General features: G+C 33.9%; 2 protein-coding genes across 2 annotated transcripts; both read left to right on the top strand.

The window, feature by feature from the left end:
• Window positions 1-1256: 1256 nt before the first annotated feature.
• On the top strand, window positions 1257-5117 carry LOC126673648 (lipid phosphate phosphatase 2-like). Its single transcript, XM_050367873.1, has 8 exons — window positions 1257-1346; window positions 2478-2706; window positions 2820-2907; window positions 3005-3114; window positions 3233-3326; window positions 4250-4438; window positions 4530-4589; window positions 4759-5117. The coding sequence occupies exons 2-8, from the start codon at window positions 2491-2493 to the stop codon at window positions 4935-4937; spliced, it is 936 nt and encodes a 311-aa protein (XP_050223830.1). The 5' UTR covers window positions 1257-1346; window positions 2478-2490; the 3' UTR covers window positions 4938-5117.
• An 89-nt stretch (window positions 5118-5206) lies between these two features.
• Window positions 5207-10871, top strand: LOC126673649 (sucrose synthase 7-like). Its single transcript, XM_050367874.1, has 14 exons — window positions 5207-6000; window positions 6091-6223; window positions 6309-6463; window positions 6549-6741; window positions 6839-6957; window positions 7144-7360; window positions 7443-7538; window positions 7620-7910; window positions 7996-8162; window positions 8259-8483; window positions 8812-9378; window positions 9648-9786; window positions 9867-10064; window positions 10439-10871. The coding sequence occupies exons 1-14, from the start codon at window positions 5900-5902 to the stop codon at window positions 10610-10612; spliced, it is 2775 nt and encodes a 924-aa protein (XP_050223831.1). The 5' UTR covers window positions 5207-5899; the 3' UTR covers window positions 10613-10871.
• The last annotated feature ends 5690 nt before the right edge of the window (window positions 10872-16561 follow it).

Below are 16561 nucleotides of genomic sequence, written 5' to 3'. Positions count from 1 at the left end.
TGAAACCGATTGTTTCGGTTTGAAAAAGTTAGAACCGGCTAGAAGCCTACCTTTTCACGGTTCTAGACCGGTTTTGACCCGGTTCAGAGTCTGACCTATTCCAGGCCGGTTCACGGTCTGAACTAGTCCATGACAACCTCTAGTTTGATTCATTATGAATTATTTATAGATAAAACTACTATGAGCCCCCACATATATTATAATTCGCAGTTAGATACCTCTTATTTAAAAATCAAACGATTTGATAATTCACTGTCAATTCCGTTAACAATTAGCTAGGTGCATCTGTTAATTTCGTCAACAATTTGATACTCACTTTCAAATATCTCACTTTTAATTCTGTTAACCATTTCGATACCAAACTTCTAAACGATTTAATACCTCATTTTTAATTTTGTTAATTATTTGGTACCAATTTTGTTAATTAATTGGTACAAGTCTAAAACCTCATTTTCAATTTTGTTAATTATTTGTTAATTATTTTCAATGTGTTCAAATTCAGAAAATAACTTGATATTTAGGTGAATATATTTAGGTGTTTGTTGATTTCTATGTGAAACAAAAAGAAGGATTCCTACGAAAGCGACCCAAATTTTATGGGATTTGTCAATTAGCCGAAAACCTGCTCAAATCAAAATACCATTACTCACTCTCTACTTACTCCTTTTGTCCAACTTCTTAATTAATTAATCAATTAAAGTATCACTATTTTTTACTTCCTTTTTGTTTTATTCGTCTATCTAACTAAATATATTTATGTATATATTTTTTAATTTAATTACTATAAATTTACCTCAATCTACATATATGATTTAATCTATAAAATATTTATTAACTAATAAAGTTATATTAGTATTTATATTTATAATTCAATTTTTTTTAAATATATGAACAATTAAAAAAAAACAAAAAAAATTTTATTTAATTGAATTATCATCATACTCATCTTTGTTTTTTTTTAATTTAAGCATATTCTATCAAACGTTGCACCCTATATTTCATTTTTTAGCATAAAAAATCCGACTTGTTATTTATAATCTGAATGACTTATCCGATGTCGTTTTATTCATTTAAAACGGTAAAATAACATTATTTTTACAGAACAAAAAAAAAGCGGCTCTATCTATAGAATGAAAAATTTAGAAAGATTAAACTATATAATTACACGTTTGATAAAAGATACTTAAATCGAAAGAAAAACAAAAGGCATAGATATTTATGAAAAATAACCTTATTTAATTTTATTTTCTTGTGTCACTGTAAAAGCATATAAACATTCCTCACAGTCTCTCTGTCTCACTGGTCTTCCAAAATATTTCAAAATTCCAACTTTCTTCACCTTTCAGGTCAGTCAGTTTAATTCTTTATATTTTACTTATTTCTTAATTTTTTTTAGTTCTTCAATTCTTTTATTTTTCATTTTGGTTTATGTTTGTGAAGTGAGTTTATTTGTTTGAACATGAAAATGCTGTTTGGTTTGTGAGAAACGGAAAAGAAAATGTGCCTTTTCTTAGTAAACCAACATAAAATATTTGTTTCTATAGTGAAATTGTACTTCATGTTTTGCTGTCTGCTTCTATGAATTGCTCATTTTCCTGTAGTGAAAGAGTATTCTTTATATTTATAAAGTTTTTACTGGATTTTTTTGTTTTTTTATTTTAATATTTACAATAAGTAGTGAGCAAAGCATGTTGTTGGATCAGAATCAAGGTAGCACACGGAAACTTCATTCAATCAACGTGTTCCGCTTCGGGCACCTGGCCTTTCGGACACAAAATTTTATCTTTTTGCATAGAAAACCTTAAAATAACATGGTTTTACTGTGTCCGTGTCCGTGCTACCTAGATCAGAATGTTTTTTTTTTTGTATTTGCTTGATGTATCAATGTGTTGAGAAATTAAGACATTCTGGCACTTTTGTTTAATTTTTGGATAGTTTTTAGAGCAATTAAAATGGGTAAAGCGATTAAAGCAAATTGGACTATTCAAATTCTAAATTATTGTAAATTTTGTAATTATTGACTTCAATTGGATGCTATAAGCAGCTTTTCACAATGTTGCCAAGTTTTGGGCATTCTCATTGGTTAAAAATAGTATGATTGTTAATGGACAGTTAATGTAAATGATTGAATTATCCAGCATAAGTTACATATCTGAATTTGAAAATGTATTTGGATATCTCACACTCTTTCTATGCAAATCTTTTGTTTCTTAATTTTTGTGTGCAAATTTAGAATACATTTCATTGCTGGCATTTCTTAGTAAGCGTTTTTATGTCATTGCTGTTCATTATTATGTTTTGACTAGCTAGTTTTGACATTACTAGTGATCAAAATTTTATCTAGTAAGAAAGAATGTTAGTCTTTTATTGGAAGATTGCACATATATTGCATGTGGTGTGATTTTGGAATTGTTATGGCATTTCCTATTATGTAACTAATTGTATTACTATTAGCTAACATTTTAGTTTGGATTCAGGTCGGTGACAAATATGCCGGAGATTCAGTTGGGTGCTCACACTGTAAGATCCCATGGAGTCAAAGTTGCCAGGACACATATGCATGACTGGCTGATTCTTTTGCTTCTTGGGATAATAGATGTCGTTTTGAACGTCATACAACCATTTCCCCGATTTGTTGGGAAGGATATGCTGGTAGACCTGTCATACCCACTGAAAGATAATACTGTGCCTTTTTGGGCTGTTCCGGTATGTTTCAACTTCAAGATATAAGTTTTTATCTCTGAAATTTCTTTCGACAACGAGTATTAGTAGTTGATACTAAAAGATATCCCATTTCCTCTTTCTCTTGGTCCCAATAGATTGTGGCTATTTTGCTGCCCTTTGCCATCATAAGCATATACTACGTCATTAGAAGGGATGTATATGATCTGCACCATGCTATTCTGGGTATTTATCAGCCTCTTGTTCTGATTATCTTAGTTCTTCTGCCTAGCTCATTTATGTGCTTTGCTGATATAATGACTAACTACTATGAATGTTCCAGGCCTTCTATATTCAGTGCTCATTACTGCAGTATTAACTGATGCGATTAAAGATGCTGTGGGTCGTCCTAGGCCTGACTTCTTTTGGCGTTGTTTTCCAGATGGAAAGGGAGTAGGTTCTCCGAACTTTTGTGTTATTTAAATTCTAGATAGTTTCTCAGCTTGCAGAATTGGGTTTGTACTTGTGCTCTTTCTGTTACTAAATCATTGTGCTTTTGTTGTATTTCTAGGTGTTTGATCCTATCACGGCTGATGTTATGTGTACCGGATTGAAGAGTGTTATTAAGGAAGGTCATAAAAGTTTTCCTAGTGGACATACTTCTTGTAAGTAGTTCATTTAATTCCAAGAACTTTTTTCTCTATGGAATACATGGAGTTTCTATCGAGCCTATGTCCTTTTCCATTTAGTTCCTGGTGTGTATTCTAGCAAATAGCTGTCATTATCTATATGTTTAACTTCTCTCTACAATCATCTGTCCTAGCAGTTATGATAAGTACGGTTTCTGATTTGGATTTTCTGTCCTCTGTTCCACATAATATCTGCTTTGTTCTTGTGGCTAAATTTCCATCATACTGAGTAAAATTACCTGGGTTCAATCCAATGTTAATAAATCTTGTTATGGAAATGATAGTTTCCCTAAGAATAATGTGGTCTCGTAGATGATGTCCAACATTCAATTGTTTCTTTTTCTCCAGTATGTGTTTGAGATGGGCTTGGTGAATACTTATCCATATGTTTGTCATTTGGTATGTGGCTTCTCTAAATTGATTCCTTAAACCAGCCTTCTCATGTGGTTTGGCAGAGTCCACCAAATGCAATGGCTATTAGGAAGTAAGAAAGCCAAAATAGAGATAGGATTGACAGTTGCTCTTTAATCTCCTTTAAACTAAATGCAATTTGCGAAGCTATAAGATAAATTTCTGTTTTGTATTTGGCAAGCATCTCTTTATGTTTTGCTATTAGATAAAACTTAATTTCCTTTTCCCCTCAAGGCTAAAATTCCATTAGACAAACCTAGCATTTACTGAAATTTATTCAGTAGTTTGACGTTTTATTGTAATAAGCATCTCCTCATTTCAACGAGCTCATATGGTTATGGAGTTGGCAAATTTGAATGGAAAGCATATATTTTGCTTTCAACATCTATACGCTAACAACTTCTTGTCTTCAGGAAATTAGAGTGCAGCATATGCCTTGCATTGATTATGGGATGTTAGCTGAGAGGAATCTTTCTGTTGTTGTATAGGGTCGTTTGCAGGTCTTGGTTTCCTTACATGGTACTTATCAGGGAAAGTCAGGGCTTTTGATCGTAGGGGCCATGTCGCAAAGCTTTGTATTGTTTTCGTGCCATTACTTGTTTCAGCCCTTGTAGGAATTTCTCGGGTTGATGACTACTGGCATCACTGGCAAGATGTTTTCGCTGGTGGTCTTTTAGGTCTGTTTGTCAAGAAATCATTTATTGTGATCTGCTTTAACTTCTCGTTATTACCAAATCTTAGTCATTATGTTGGTAATTCGTTGTGCAGGGCTGACAGTTGCGTCATTTTGTTACTTGCAATTCTTTCCACCTCCTTATGATATAGATGGTATGTTCTTCCTGTATTACTTCTTTTATGTTATTCCGCATATTATTTTTTGGATATCAGTAGACCATCATACTACGTATAAGTAATTATGTACTTTGGTCTTTCTTATATTACGTAATCACCACTGCCCTAGTTTATTGATACTTATAGTTTCTTGGTGGATGTGCAGGCTGGGGACCTCATGCATATTTTCAGATGCTGGCAGAGTCTCGGAACGGAGATCAGTCTTCAAATAACACCAACTGTCTTACCATCCAGCAATCGGAACTTGAGACTGTATATATCGATTCTCAGCATCAGGGTGTCATTAGCCGGGACACCAGCTCTATTCTAAGAAGCGATAAGTGAGAGGAGGCACTGACTTCAGGTTTTTCTAATCATAGGGATGCTTCATGTGCATAATATGTAAGCTCAGTAGAATGTGTTAAATTACAGGTAGATAGCTGAACTTGAAATGCTTACTTGTTCACGCCTGAACCTGCTCTTTTTAGTGAGATTTCTTAATTTAGTTACACCTTTATTCGAGTATTACAATCTTTCTACATCTTTTTTTTTTGTTTTATTTTATTTTTTAATCTGTTAGTAATTATATTTTTTCAGTCATGCATGGTCTTACTATTGTTTATTGTAAAATATCTGATGAACTTGGATTTACTGATCTTTCACTAAAGGTTTAATCTCTGAATACGAGCCAAAACGCTTAAAACCTTGAATCTAGAAACTCGATTCAAACTTGAGAAAGCTTCATTTTTGTAGCTCAAACTTGAACACGCGAGCAGTCAATCTCGACTTGATTCATGGGATCACAATGATTTTCCTGCTGCTGTTTCTTTTGGAAGAGCAAGAGTAGGGAGTATATTCTCCTCTCCCCTCATATTTTAAGCTTTGATTATTTCATTAAAAAAAGTAACAGAAAAGAAAAATAATATTTCTGCTTAGATGGTGAAGACATAAAGGTGAAATATAGTAAAGTAGAGCAAGCAAGATAACTTGATAGTTAGCTAAAGAATATCTGTTGGAACCTACAACAGTGAAAAAATGTAACCCACATGCTTCTATATTAATGAATAAAAAGAAGAAAAGCATAAATTAAAGTAATCTTTCCCCCCATTTTTAAGAAATTGACAAAAAGGCAAATCTAAATTTGCTTCTATCAATTTACATATATTCCTTTCTTTTCTTTTCCACAAATGTTCTGATGAATGCTATAAATACTCTGACATAAATTGGCAACATAACGAAAACTACATTGTGAATCAAATCACAATCTTTGTTTTTGTAAAAGCATCTTGTGCTGTAATTTATTGAAAATGGCTTCCGGACCGGTTCTTAAACGATCCGAAACAATAGCAGAAAGCATGCCTGATGCGTTGAGGCAGAGCCGCTATCATATGAAGAAATGCTTTTCCAGGTACCCTTTATACAAAAGAGTTTAACATTGTAATTTCTTTCTCCGAGTTTGAACTAATATATTTTTGACTTTGAATCAAAATTTAAAAAGCTTTATTTCGACGGGGAATAGACTATTGAAACACCAACATATAATGGAAGAAATGGAGAAATCAATACCAGAGAAAGGTGAAAGGAAAAAAGTGTTAGAAGGGTTACTTGGTTATATCCTTAGTTCTACTCAGGTATTCATCGTCAGATCGATAAGTTTGAATATGATAATGTTCAATTCTTGCATGGAGTTAATTTGAAGTACTGAAAATTTGACAGGAGGCAGCTGTTGTTCCACCGTATGTTGCTTTTGCTGTAAGGCCAAATCCTGGAATTTGGGAATATGTTAAGGTGAATGCTGATGATCTTGGTGTAGATGGCATTTCTGCTTCAGAATACTTGCAGTTCAAGGAAATGATCTTCGACGAAAACTGGTATGTCGGAGCTTGTTGTTTGAAGCATTTCGAACAAGTAGCTTTGATTAATATCCCTTTAATTTCTGAACTAAATCATGAGCAGGGCAAAGGATGACAATAGTCTAGAAATTGATTTTGGTGCCATTGATTTCTCAACTCCAAACCTGACACTTTCTTCTTCAATTGGGAATGGAATGAATTTTGTATCAAAATTCATGTCCTCCAAGCTTTTTGGAAGCTCTGATAGTGCAAAACCTTTGCTTGACTATTTACTAGCCCTTAATTATCACGGCGAGGTACCTACTCAACAATTTGCGTAGACCTAGAAGTCGATTTCTAGTACAAGAGAAGTTATTATGAAAACTAAAGTTGAATGGTTGTTTTAACTTGCAGAATCTTATGATTAACGAAAAGTTGGATACAGTTGCTAAATTTCGAAAAGCGCTGCTCGGAGCTGAAGATGTTCTTTCGGTGTTTCCAAGAGATGCGCCGTATCAGGATGTACAACCAAGGTCATTTGTCTACCTTTTTATTCATTTCCTGCATCTAGGATGTGTACAATCGGTTCAAACCTAATCAAACCGAACTTATTCTTCGGTTATTTGGTTTGATTCGGTTTTTGCACACCTGTGCCTGAATATGTTCATTTTCAAAAACAGAATTACTGATCGTATTTTGTAAATTGTGATGTTCTTTAGTCTGAAAGAAATGGGATTTGAAAAGGGATGGGGACATACTGCAGAAAGAGTTAAAGAAACAATGAGATTGGTTTCTGAATCTCTTCAAGCACCAGACCATGCAAAGCTAGAGTTGCTATTTGGCAGGCTGCCTAACATTTTCAACATTGTAATTTTCTCTCCACATGGCTACTTTGGCCAGGCAGATGTCCTCGGATTGCCAGATACCGGCGGTCAGGTGAGTAAAACATCCCTAAAACACATCTTATTTATGAAAAAAGCTCTAGTATATGAATATCTATAATGTATCGATGTTGCAGGTTGTTTACATTCTTGATCAAGTAAGAGCATTTGAGGAAGAGCTGTTGCTCAGGATCAAGCAACAAGGTCTTACCATGAAGCCTCAGATTATTGTGGTGAGTTGCATACACTAATATAATGATTAGATGAGTTATAAATTAATATCTTTATTCTGTCTGTTCTTCGCGTTAATCCAGGTGACACGGCTCATTCCAGAAGCTAAAGGAACAAAATGCAACCAAGAAATAGAGCCTATTATTGGCACAAAGCATTCCAACATTCTCAGAATCCCATTTAAGACAGAGAAGTCGGTTCTTCCTCAGTGGATCTCCCGTTTCGATGTGTATCCCTATCTTGAGAAATTTGCTCAGGATGCTGCAGATAAAATCCTTGAACAAATGGAATGTAAACCAGATCTCATAATTGGGAATTACAGTGATGGAAACTTGGTGGCAACTCTAATGGCAAACAAACTTGGAATAACTCTGGTTTAAACCTTGATCTCATAGTTTAATTCTAAATTCTAATTAATCTCTTTTCTTGTATTCTAAGTTTTTCCTCTATTTAATGCAGGGAACTATAGCTCATGCTTTGGAAAAAACTAAGTATGACGATTCAGATGCCAAATGGAAGCAATTAGATCCCAAATATCATTTCTCCTGTCAATTCACAGCTGATATGATTGCGATGAATGCAGCTGATTTTATCATAACCAGTACATACCAAGAAATTGCTGGAAGGCAAGTGCAAAACTTACATCATCAATTAGAAATCTTTCTGTATAACTAATTTTTTTCTGACTAAGTTCTAAAAATAAAAATTTGGTTTCTTCTCAGCAAGGATAGGCCTGGACAGTATGAAAGCCATGAAGCATTCACCATGCCAGGGCTTTGCCGCGTTGTCTCGGGCATCAATGTCTTTAATCCAAAGTTCAACATTGCTGCACCCGGTGCTGATCAGTCTGTCTACTTCCCTTATGCTGAGAAACAGAGGCGTTTAACCTCTTTTCATCCTGCCATTGAGGAACTCATTTACAGCAAGGAGGATAACAATGAGCACATGTAAAATTTCTGAACCTACCTTCATTTCCTGCAAACAAATTCATCCTTTTGAATTCTAAGGATTTAAGTATCAATTTGCCTTCTGAACTTGCACGCTATGGGCAATTAATACTAAATTTAATTTTCGTCAATTAGTCCTTTAAATTTGTTAATTTTCATCAATTAGACCAAATGTATCAATTTTCAGAACAGTTGTAATGATCAAAATTTGACTTAATTGATAATTCACAAGTTCAAGGGACTAATTAGTAATTGCTCGTTGCTTAAGTTGAGGGGGAAAATTGATTTAAGCCGAATTCTAAGAAACTAATGCATATTCTTGGAACAGTGGATATCTTGCAGACAGGAAGAAGCCAATTATCTTCTCCATGGCAAGACTAGATACAGTGAAGAACATTACAGGGCTAGTTGAGTGGTATGGAAAGAGCAAAAGGTTAAGAGACTTGGTAAATCTGGTAGTTGTAGCCGGATTCTTCGATTCGTCTAAATCAAAAGACAGAGAAGAAATTGCAGAGATAAAGAAGATGCATTTCTTGATTGAGAAATACCAACTTAAAGGTCAGATTAGATGGATAGCTGCTCAAACAGACAGATACCGGAACGGAGAGCTCTATCGATGCATTGCCGATACAAAAGGAGCTTTTGTGCAGCCTGCACTTTATGAGGCATTTGGTCTTACAGTCATTGAAGCAATGAACTGTGGACTACCCACTTTCGCTACGAATCAAGGAGGACCGGCAGAAATTATTATTGATGGAGTCTCAGGCTTCCATATTGATCCCAACAATGGCGACGAATCAAGCAACAAGATGGCTGATTTCTTTGAGAAGTGCAAGACAGATGCAGACTACTGGAACAAGATTTCAACAGCTGGTCTGCAGCGTATATACGAATGGTAATCTTATACTTATTGTAATAGTTTTGAATCTGCTACATTTATCACTAATGCAATAGATTTTAACCGCTAGTGCAACGGGGTTTTATTAATTTTATAAAATGAAAACTTTTCTTAATTATTTTACGATGACTGATAACTGTAACTTTTTTGTTGCTTTTATATACTATTACAACAGTTTTCAAACTGCTATTAATATGGTATTATCATTACCGCAAATCTTAACTTTTCTGTTAGCTAATATTGGAACTTCTGCATTTTAATTGCAGCTATACATGGAAGATATATGCAAAGAAGGTGTTGAACATGGGATCAGTTTACGGATTTTCGAAGCAGCTAAACAAGGAACAGAAACATGCTAAGCAAAGATACATCGAGACATATTACAATCTTCAATTCAGGAATTTGGTGAGTTTTTTTCTGACAAATATCAACTTACATGAACATATCCAATTAATTTTTCTAAAGTACTTTATCATATATATTAGGTCAAGACTGTTCCCATCCCGAATGTTGAACCACATAAACAAACTGCATCATCATCATCAGCTGGAGCAAGTAAAACTCTGGAATTTCCAGTTCCTACTGCTACTGCTAAACCTTCAAAATCAGAAGTTACTTCAAAGCCTAAACAAAAAGAAGAAAGGCCAACAGAAATGGCTAAACCTCAGCCAACAGCCAGGCATGTCATCTAATTCTATCACAATCAAATTATACTTTATTATACTTGTCATTTAAAAATAATTCTGTAAGCTCACTTCCCAGCCTCAAAGGTATAGAAAATACTTAAAATCATTTTAAGGAGATATTTCACCATTTTATATCTTCTATTTTTTAACTAGTAGGGGCGTGCACAGTTTGGTTTGGTTCACATAGATTTGGACTAAAACGACATCATTTTGTAATTTGGTTTTTCGGTAGGTTTAGTTAATGAATGGTAGAAACCAAACTAAAGTCGAAAACCAAATTTCCTACTCATTTAACCAAGTTCGAATAAAGTTTAATCAAATTGGAACAAATTTCACTCCGGTCAGGTTCGAAAAAATGGCATAACTCAGAGACTCATTGTTTTTCTTGCAGGAAAGAACTTGCCTCACCTTCATCATCACAAAGCAGTGGAATATATCTGTCATGGAACTGGTGGTTCGCCATGATTTCATCTCTGTGTGCTGTTTATTACATGCTAATGAAGCTGTATAATAGTCTGTTCTCCAGAGAAAGTGACAGTCATTAGAACAGAATATATTGTTACTCCTGCTGCAGCACAATCAAGATAATAATAAATTTCAAGTAGCTGACTATAATGAGCCAGCTCAAGAAAATTTTAGACATGGCTACACATTTGTCACGGGCCATTATTCTAGTTTAGAAATTCATTCTATGTAATAATAGCTGACAGCTTGTAATGTATTTGCCATCATGCAAGAAAAAATAACTGAAACAGAAAAGCATTCCTTTCAGAATATTAATTTAATAAAATAACTCTTAGTTTACTTTTGTTTTTTGATATTTTGTTATTTATCTTTTGTTTTTTATTTTTGCTATTGGAATTCTTATCATACCGTCTTTTCAATATTAGTTGTAAGAGGTACGGGTGTTAAAAAATCAGACCAAACCGAACTGAAATTCAGTTTGTTTTCATTTGAAACTATAAAAAATACAGTTTTTAGGTTTTGGCTAGACTTTAAATGAAAAAAGATATGCTGAATGGTTTATTTTGGTTCAAATTGAAATATTTAAAATTATTATTGAATAACTAATTTAATTTTTATTGATTTGTTTCGATAGGTGGAGTATTTTTTTTTGGTAAGCCCATCCGGTTTCCAAAGCTTCGCCCTGACTAATCCGGATCCGACCCGCGTTGCGCACCTGGCATGGTGGGTGAGTCTGCCAGTGGGAATTTTCTGCATTCACAAGGAATCGAACCCGAGACCTTGCTTAAGCGATACCAAGCCGCTTACCACTTGAACCAACCCCCATTGGTATAGGTGGAGTATTTTTGAAGCAGATTTGAATCAAGCAACCTCTTAAGGTTTAGAGTAATATTTATTTATTTCCTTATAAGCAATTGATATCAATTTTCAATGAATTAAGATAATCAACGTGGACTTGCTCTCCTATCCTTGTAGTACAATCAAGCAATATATAAAATACAAAATCAAGATTAGGTATGATGTTTATTAAAAAATAAAAGTAAAACATGAAAATGACATAATTAAAATTGTGTTTTAGTTGGCAGTTTTTTTCTAAAATGCTTGACTGATTCAATATCATGGGCATGTGTAACCCTAATGCATGTAATTCAGTCTATGGATCTTTTTACTCTCGAATTTTTAAAAATAAATATATGAATGAGATGATGGAAATAAATTAACAAGGTTTGAATCATTCTTCAGATGCATGCAATTCAAAAGATCATTTTGTTTCTAAGCAATATTGAAATCTTTATTAATCTTTTTAGAGAGTTCTTTTTATACAAATCGAAAACTAAATTTTAACCTTTGTTTTTTTAAAAAAATAAAAATTTAACCTTTGTTAGTGGCAGTTGCAGAATCAGAATTTTTTTAACAAAGGATCAATTTACCTCTTAACTTATCACACAATTCCAAAAAGTCTAAAGTAAAAAATCCGTATCATTTATACCGTGATTGGTCAAAACCGGCTCAAAATCCTCCTCTCTGCTCTCACCCAAGAGAGTGAGACACACTCTCCGATTTTAATGGTGATCTTTTTTTAAGGTGGTTTTAGATGGCAAAAAAATTAAAATGGTCATATTTTTTTAATTTTTTTAATTAATACATAATAATTACAGAAAAAGATAAAATTACTTAAATTCAACAAATAATAATAATTTTTTATTTAATTTCTATTAATTACAAATAATTTTTTAAAATAAAAAACCGTAAAAAAAAAAACTTAGTAACCTTTCGCCGAAAAAATTAAAAACTTTTTCGAGAAAAGTTAAACAATCAATACTATCGAAACGGACCCACTAGATCTGTTCATCAGAGGCGAGGAGCAGCTCCTCGCATGAGGAGAAAATCGTTCCTCAGGTGAGGAGCATAGCTCCGAGGAGCTACACTCCTCCTCTAAGAAGAGGAGCAGCTCCTCTTCTCAGCCGAGGAGGAAGAGCTCCTACTCGTTGGAAATCGAAAAAAAATTAATTTTTTTAAAAACAAGTTCAAAAAGATCTTTAGTTTAGTTAGTATTAAATTATGATTGATTAGCATTTAATTATATCATTAATTAGAATAAATTATAATTTTTATGAACCTTACTCTCCATTTAAGGTGTCATGTTAGTATAAGAGGATTTTGAGCCGGTTTGGACAAATTCAGAGTATAATTGATACGGATTTACAACTTTAGACTTTTTAAAATTGTATGACAAGTTAAGAGGGTAAGATGATTCTCTGTTCTTTTTCTTAGTCCAAGATGCATTGTTCAATTGACTTATGATATGATTTACCGATACTGTTTAACATTCATCTATTCTAAATTTACTATAGATTTATCTCTATTTTCTAACAATTTTTTTTATTTTTTTATAAAATAATTGGTCCCTGCCGGAGCCGGAACCGGAGCATATCCCTATTTCCTAAATTTAGGGTAGTTCCGCCCCCGGTTAGTGGAGTGGAATTAACAGAAAAAAATTGATTTAATTTCTTTTCCATTGTTTGGATATTGATAATAAGAAGGAATGTTAAATTTCTTGAACAATTGGATCATTGTCAAGTTGATTATATTAATGAATTACTTTACATGTAAATATTTTCTCTAATTTTTTTTCTCTTACAGTGACTAAACAAAGCAATGACCTTTACTTTATTTTCATTTTTTAAATCCTCAATTCCTCCTATCAAATAAATCATAAAATATAGTGAAATGACTACAAGACAAACTGTAGAATTTATATGGTTAATTCAACACCTTGTTAATACCCAGTCAACAAATCAATGAACCATGACTAACAATCTTTTACAAATATGTTTTACTTTAATGGAAATAATGTTGTTATAAGACGGTTGATGTCAAGTTTAATACACACATCCCTACAACTTTGTGGCGGTGCTCATTCACGGTTCTTACTTTTTATGGATGAAAATATTTTTGGTGTTCTTTCTTAAAATAAATTGGCGACGCTACGTCAGCTGACACGTTATCAAAATATCCTAAAAAATCAAAACATCCAAAATACTCACAGAACTATTAAAATTTAATTAATAAAGAAAAATAAAAAACCAACCCAACCTAATTAAATCCAACCACCGGTCAACCCATCCACCACCGACCGCCACCGCTCAATCACCGCCGAAAATTTCTCCGGTCCGGACATCTTCTCTAATATGTTCTTCATGAATCATGAAGAACATATCTGTTCTTAGATCTGTCCATGAAGAACATCATTCTTCTCTGGTTTGAGAAGATGAGTAACACGATATATGCATTTCTGCTGCTGCCTCCATCAACATGCTTACTGCTCTGCTGCCTCCATCAACATGCTTACTGCTCCAACATTGCTGCTACAAATTCCAGCTCATCAACAGCTAATTACAGCTCATTTACAGCTGGTTACAGCTCATGTAGAAGCTCATAAATTGTGTATAAATAGAGCTCCATATTTTAGCTTTAAACTTTGATTTGTAATTTTACAATCCAATCAATATAGTTGTTTCGGTTCTCTGTTTGTTTTCTGATATGGTATCAGAGCGGGTCCGAGCCCGGGATCAGGCGTTGCCGTCGGTGTTGCCGCCGCGTTTCAGTATTATCGTTTCTTCTCCGGTTAACTGTACTAGATGTCCAGTCCCAGCAGTTCCGTGATTTCAGATTTATTGATTTGTTTCTTCTCCGTTATATCGATCTGGATGTCCAGCCCCAGCGATCCGGATTGAGTTTATTGCAGTTTACGAGCATTGCTATCCGTGTCTCAAGTTTCAGTTTCAAGTTTCGTTTCAGTTCATCGCTATCGGTGCTGAAGATTCAAGCCCTTTGTTGAATCATTGCTATCAACGATTTCAATTTCGATTGCAGGTTCCTATTCGATTATTCAGTTCGCTACTGTCGATTACTTTTGATTTCAGGTTAATTCTCATCAATTTTTCTTCGATTAATGTCTGTTCTATTTCTGATTCATAAATCAGGTCTGGTTCTATCAAATTCCTTTGAGTTTTATATTTCGATTCTGTTTTATTATGTCTCAGTTCAGTGTTGATTTGATTCTCATTTTCAATTCTTCCAATATCACATTCAGTTCGTTGCTATCTTGATACATGTTTGTTGAGTAGATTCAGTTCTCATCAATTGAGTTTTGTATCTCTAATTCTTTGAGTTTTGTTTTTGTTTCTCACAAATATCAATATCATATCTCTTGTTATCATTTGAGTTTTAATCTCAAATTGATTTCTGTTTCAAGGATTGATCTGTTTCTTTTCTTTGATTCCTGAAATCTCTTAGATTTACATCATTCTTTTCTTTAGGATATAGCTATATTTGATTTGCGTTATTTTGATCTTACAATTCGAATAAGCTGTGTATGAATAGAATGAGAATTTGTGAAACAAATGAGTTTTCAGTCTTGCTCACTTTGTGTTTGATAAAATTTCTCAATGAGAAATGGAATATATCAAAGCTACTGGTCACAATATTCACAGAGAAACAAAACAAAGATATGTGTTCATTCAGGGAAAGAGTAGTATACACTTGCTTCATGAAGAGTTATTAATGAGTCCCTGCTATGTCTTTTGGAGAGCACTTCACTTGCATGTTTTGGGGCAGGTTGTTGACATAAAACCGGAGATGGAAATTGAGATAGGGAAAATATGGAAGAGACTCTTCATTGAGCTGCATATTATAAAAGAAATTATGTGGTTGGCTGCCCTTATTTTGTTGAGTGCAGGTGCTCAAATGTTGACAACAACTTGCTTCCTTGCCTTATGAAGCTATTATAGGAGAAGAGCTATTGAGCTGGAGCAAGATACTAGTAGCAACAATTATTCATGCAACTTGCATTGGCTGAATTGAATGGTGACGTGGCATGTGCAATTATTCATCTCCAGTGAGGCATGTCTTTATAGAGTCTCAAGTCCAATTAATGGCATTTAAATGGTTTTTTTATATTTGCTTCTATTCTTTTGCTGCTGCTCCAAGGCTATCTCTGCTGTAAAAAATTGGTTGTGCTGCCTTATCAAGCTAGACATATTACATATGTCTAGCTTGAGGGGGGGTAACACGATATATGCATTTCTGCTGCTGCCTCCATCAACATGCTTACTGCTCTGCTGCCTCCATCAACATGCTTACTGCTCCAACATTGCTGCTATAAATTCCAGCTCATCAACAGCTAATTACAGCTCATTTACAGCTGGTTACAGCTCATGTAGAAGCTCATAAATTGTGTATAAATAGAGCTCCATATTTTAGCTTTAAACTTTGATTTGTAATTTTACAATCCAATCAATATAGTTGTTTCGGTTCTCTGTTTGTTTTCTGATAATGAGCAATAACTTGTCTTCTCATATCCGAGAAAATGGCCGCTGCTCGTCTTCTCAGTTGAGAAAGCGACCAGCTTAGTCGTCTTCTTACCTGAGAACACGATCGGAGATGGCGGGTTGTTTGAGTCAGTGGGTGTTTGGGTTTGAATGAATGGTTTTGGTTTAATTGAGTTGTTTTTTTATTTTTAATTGAATTTTAATAACTCTAGGGGTGATTTAACTTTTTAGGTTTTTTTTGAAAATGGCGCCGTGAGCATTTTCGTCCATAAGGATGGTGAATGAGCGCCGCCACAAAATTAAGGGGTTTGTTGAAACTTTTTGAAGTTGAGGGGGTTTACTAATTGGAAGGATGAAGTTGAGGGTGTATGGTTGATTATTAGCCATCAGTGGCATATTTAGTCTTATTAAGGGTAGGGGTGAGCATTAAACGGTCAAAACCGAATAACCGAACCGAACCGAACCGAATTAATCAAGCCGAAATATAATTTGAAAATATGGTTCGGTTACGGTCCGAATTTTTAAAATTTTGACTATTCGGTTCGGTTTACGGTTTTTACAAAAAAATAACCGTAATAACCGAACCGACCGTATTTAAAAATTACGTTGTTTTAAACTTTCATATACACACATTTATATATTAAACTTGTTTAATTTTATAGTTTTATAATAAAAAACGATAAATATAGATTTAAT

This window comes from Mercurialis annua, linkage group LG3 (genome assembly GCF_937616625.2).
Source record: "Mercurialis annua linkage group LG3, ddMerAnnu1.2, whole genome shotgun sequence".
Classification (NCBI taxonomy): domain Eukaryota; kingdom Viridiplantae; phylum Streptophyta; class Magnoliopsida; order Malpighiales; family Euphorbiaceae; genus Mercurialis; species Mercurialis annua.
This window is presented reverse-complemented; position numbering and strand designations above follow the sequence as displayed.

Bases quoted from the DNA above. Each gene is read 5' to 3' on its own strand.
- LOC126673648 (XM_050367873.1), top strand. From the start codon at position 2,491: ATGCCGGAGATTCAGTTGGGTGCTCACACTGTAAGATCCCATGGAGTC. The intron at 2,908-3,004 runs GTATTTATCAGC...TGAATGTTCCAG, and splicing joins TCTGCACCATGCTATTCTGG to GCCTTCTATATTCAGTGCTC. The intron at 4,439-4,529 runs GTCTGTTTGTCA...TTCGTTGTGCAG, and splicing joins TTTCGCTGGTGGTCTTTTAG to GGCTGACAGTTGCGTCATTT.
- LOC126673649 (XM_050367874.1), top strand. From the start codon at position 5,900: ATGGCTTCCGGACCGGTTCTTAAACGATCCGAAACAATAGCAGAAAGC. The intron at 6,224-6,308 runs GTATTCATCGTC...AAAATTTGACAG, and splicing joins ATATCCTTAGTTCTACTCAG to GAGGCAGCTGTTGTTCCACC. The intron at 6,742-6,838 runs GTACCTACTCAA...TTTAACTTGCAG, and splicing joins CCCTTAATTATCACGGCGAG to AATCTTATGATTAACGAAAA.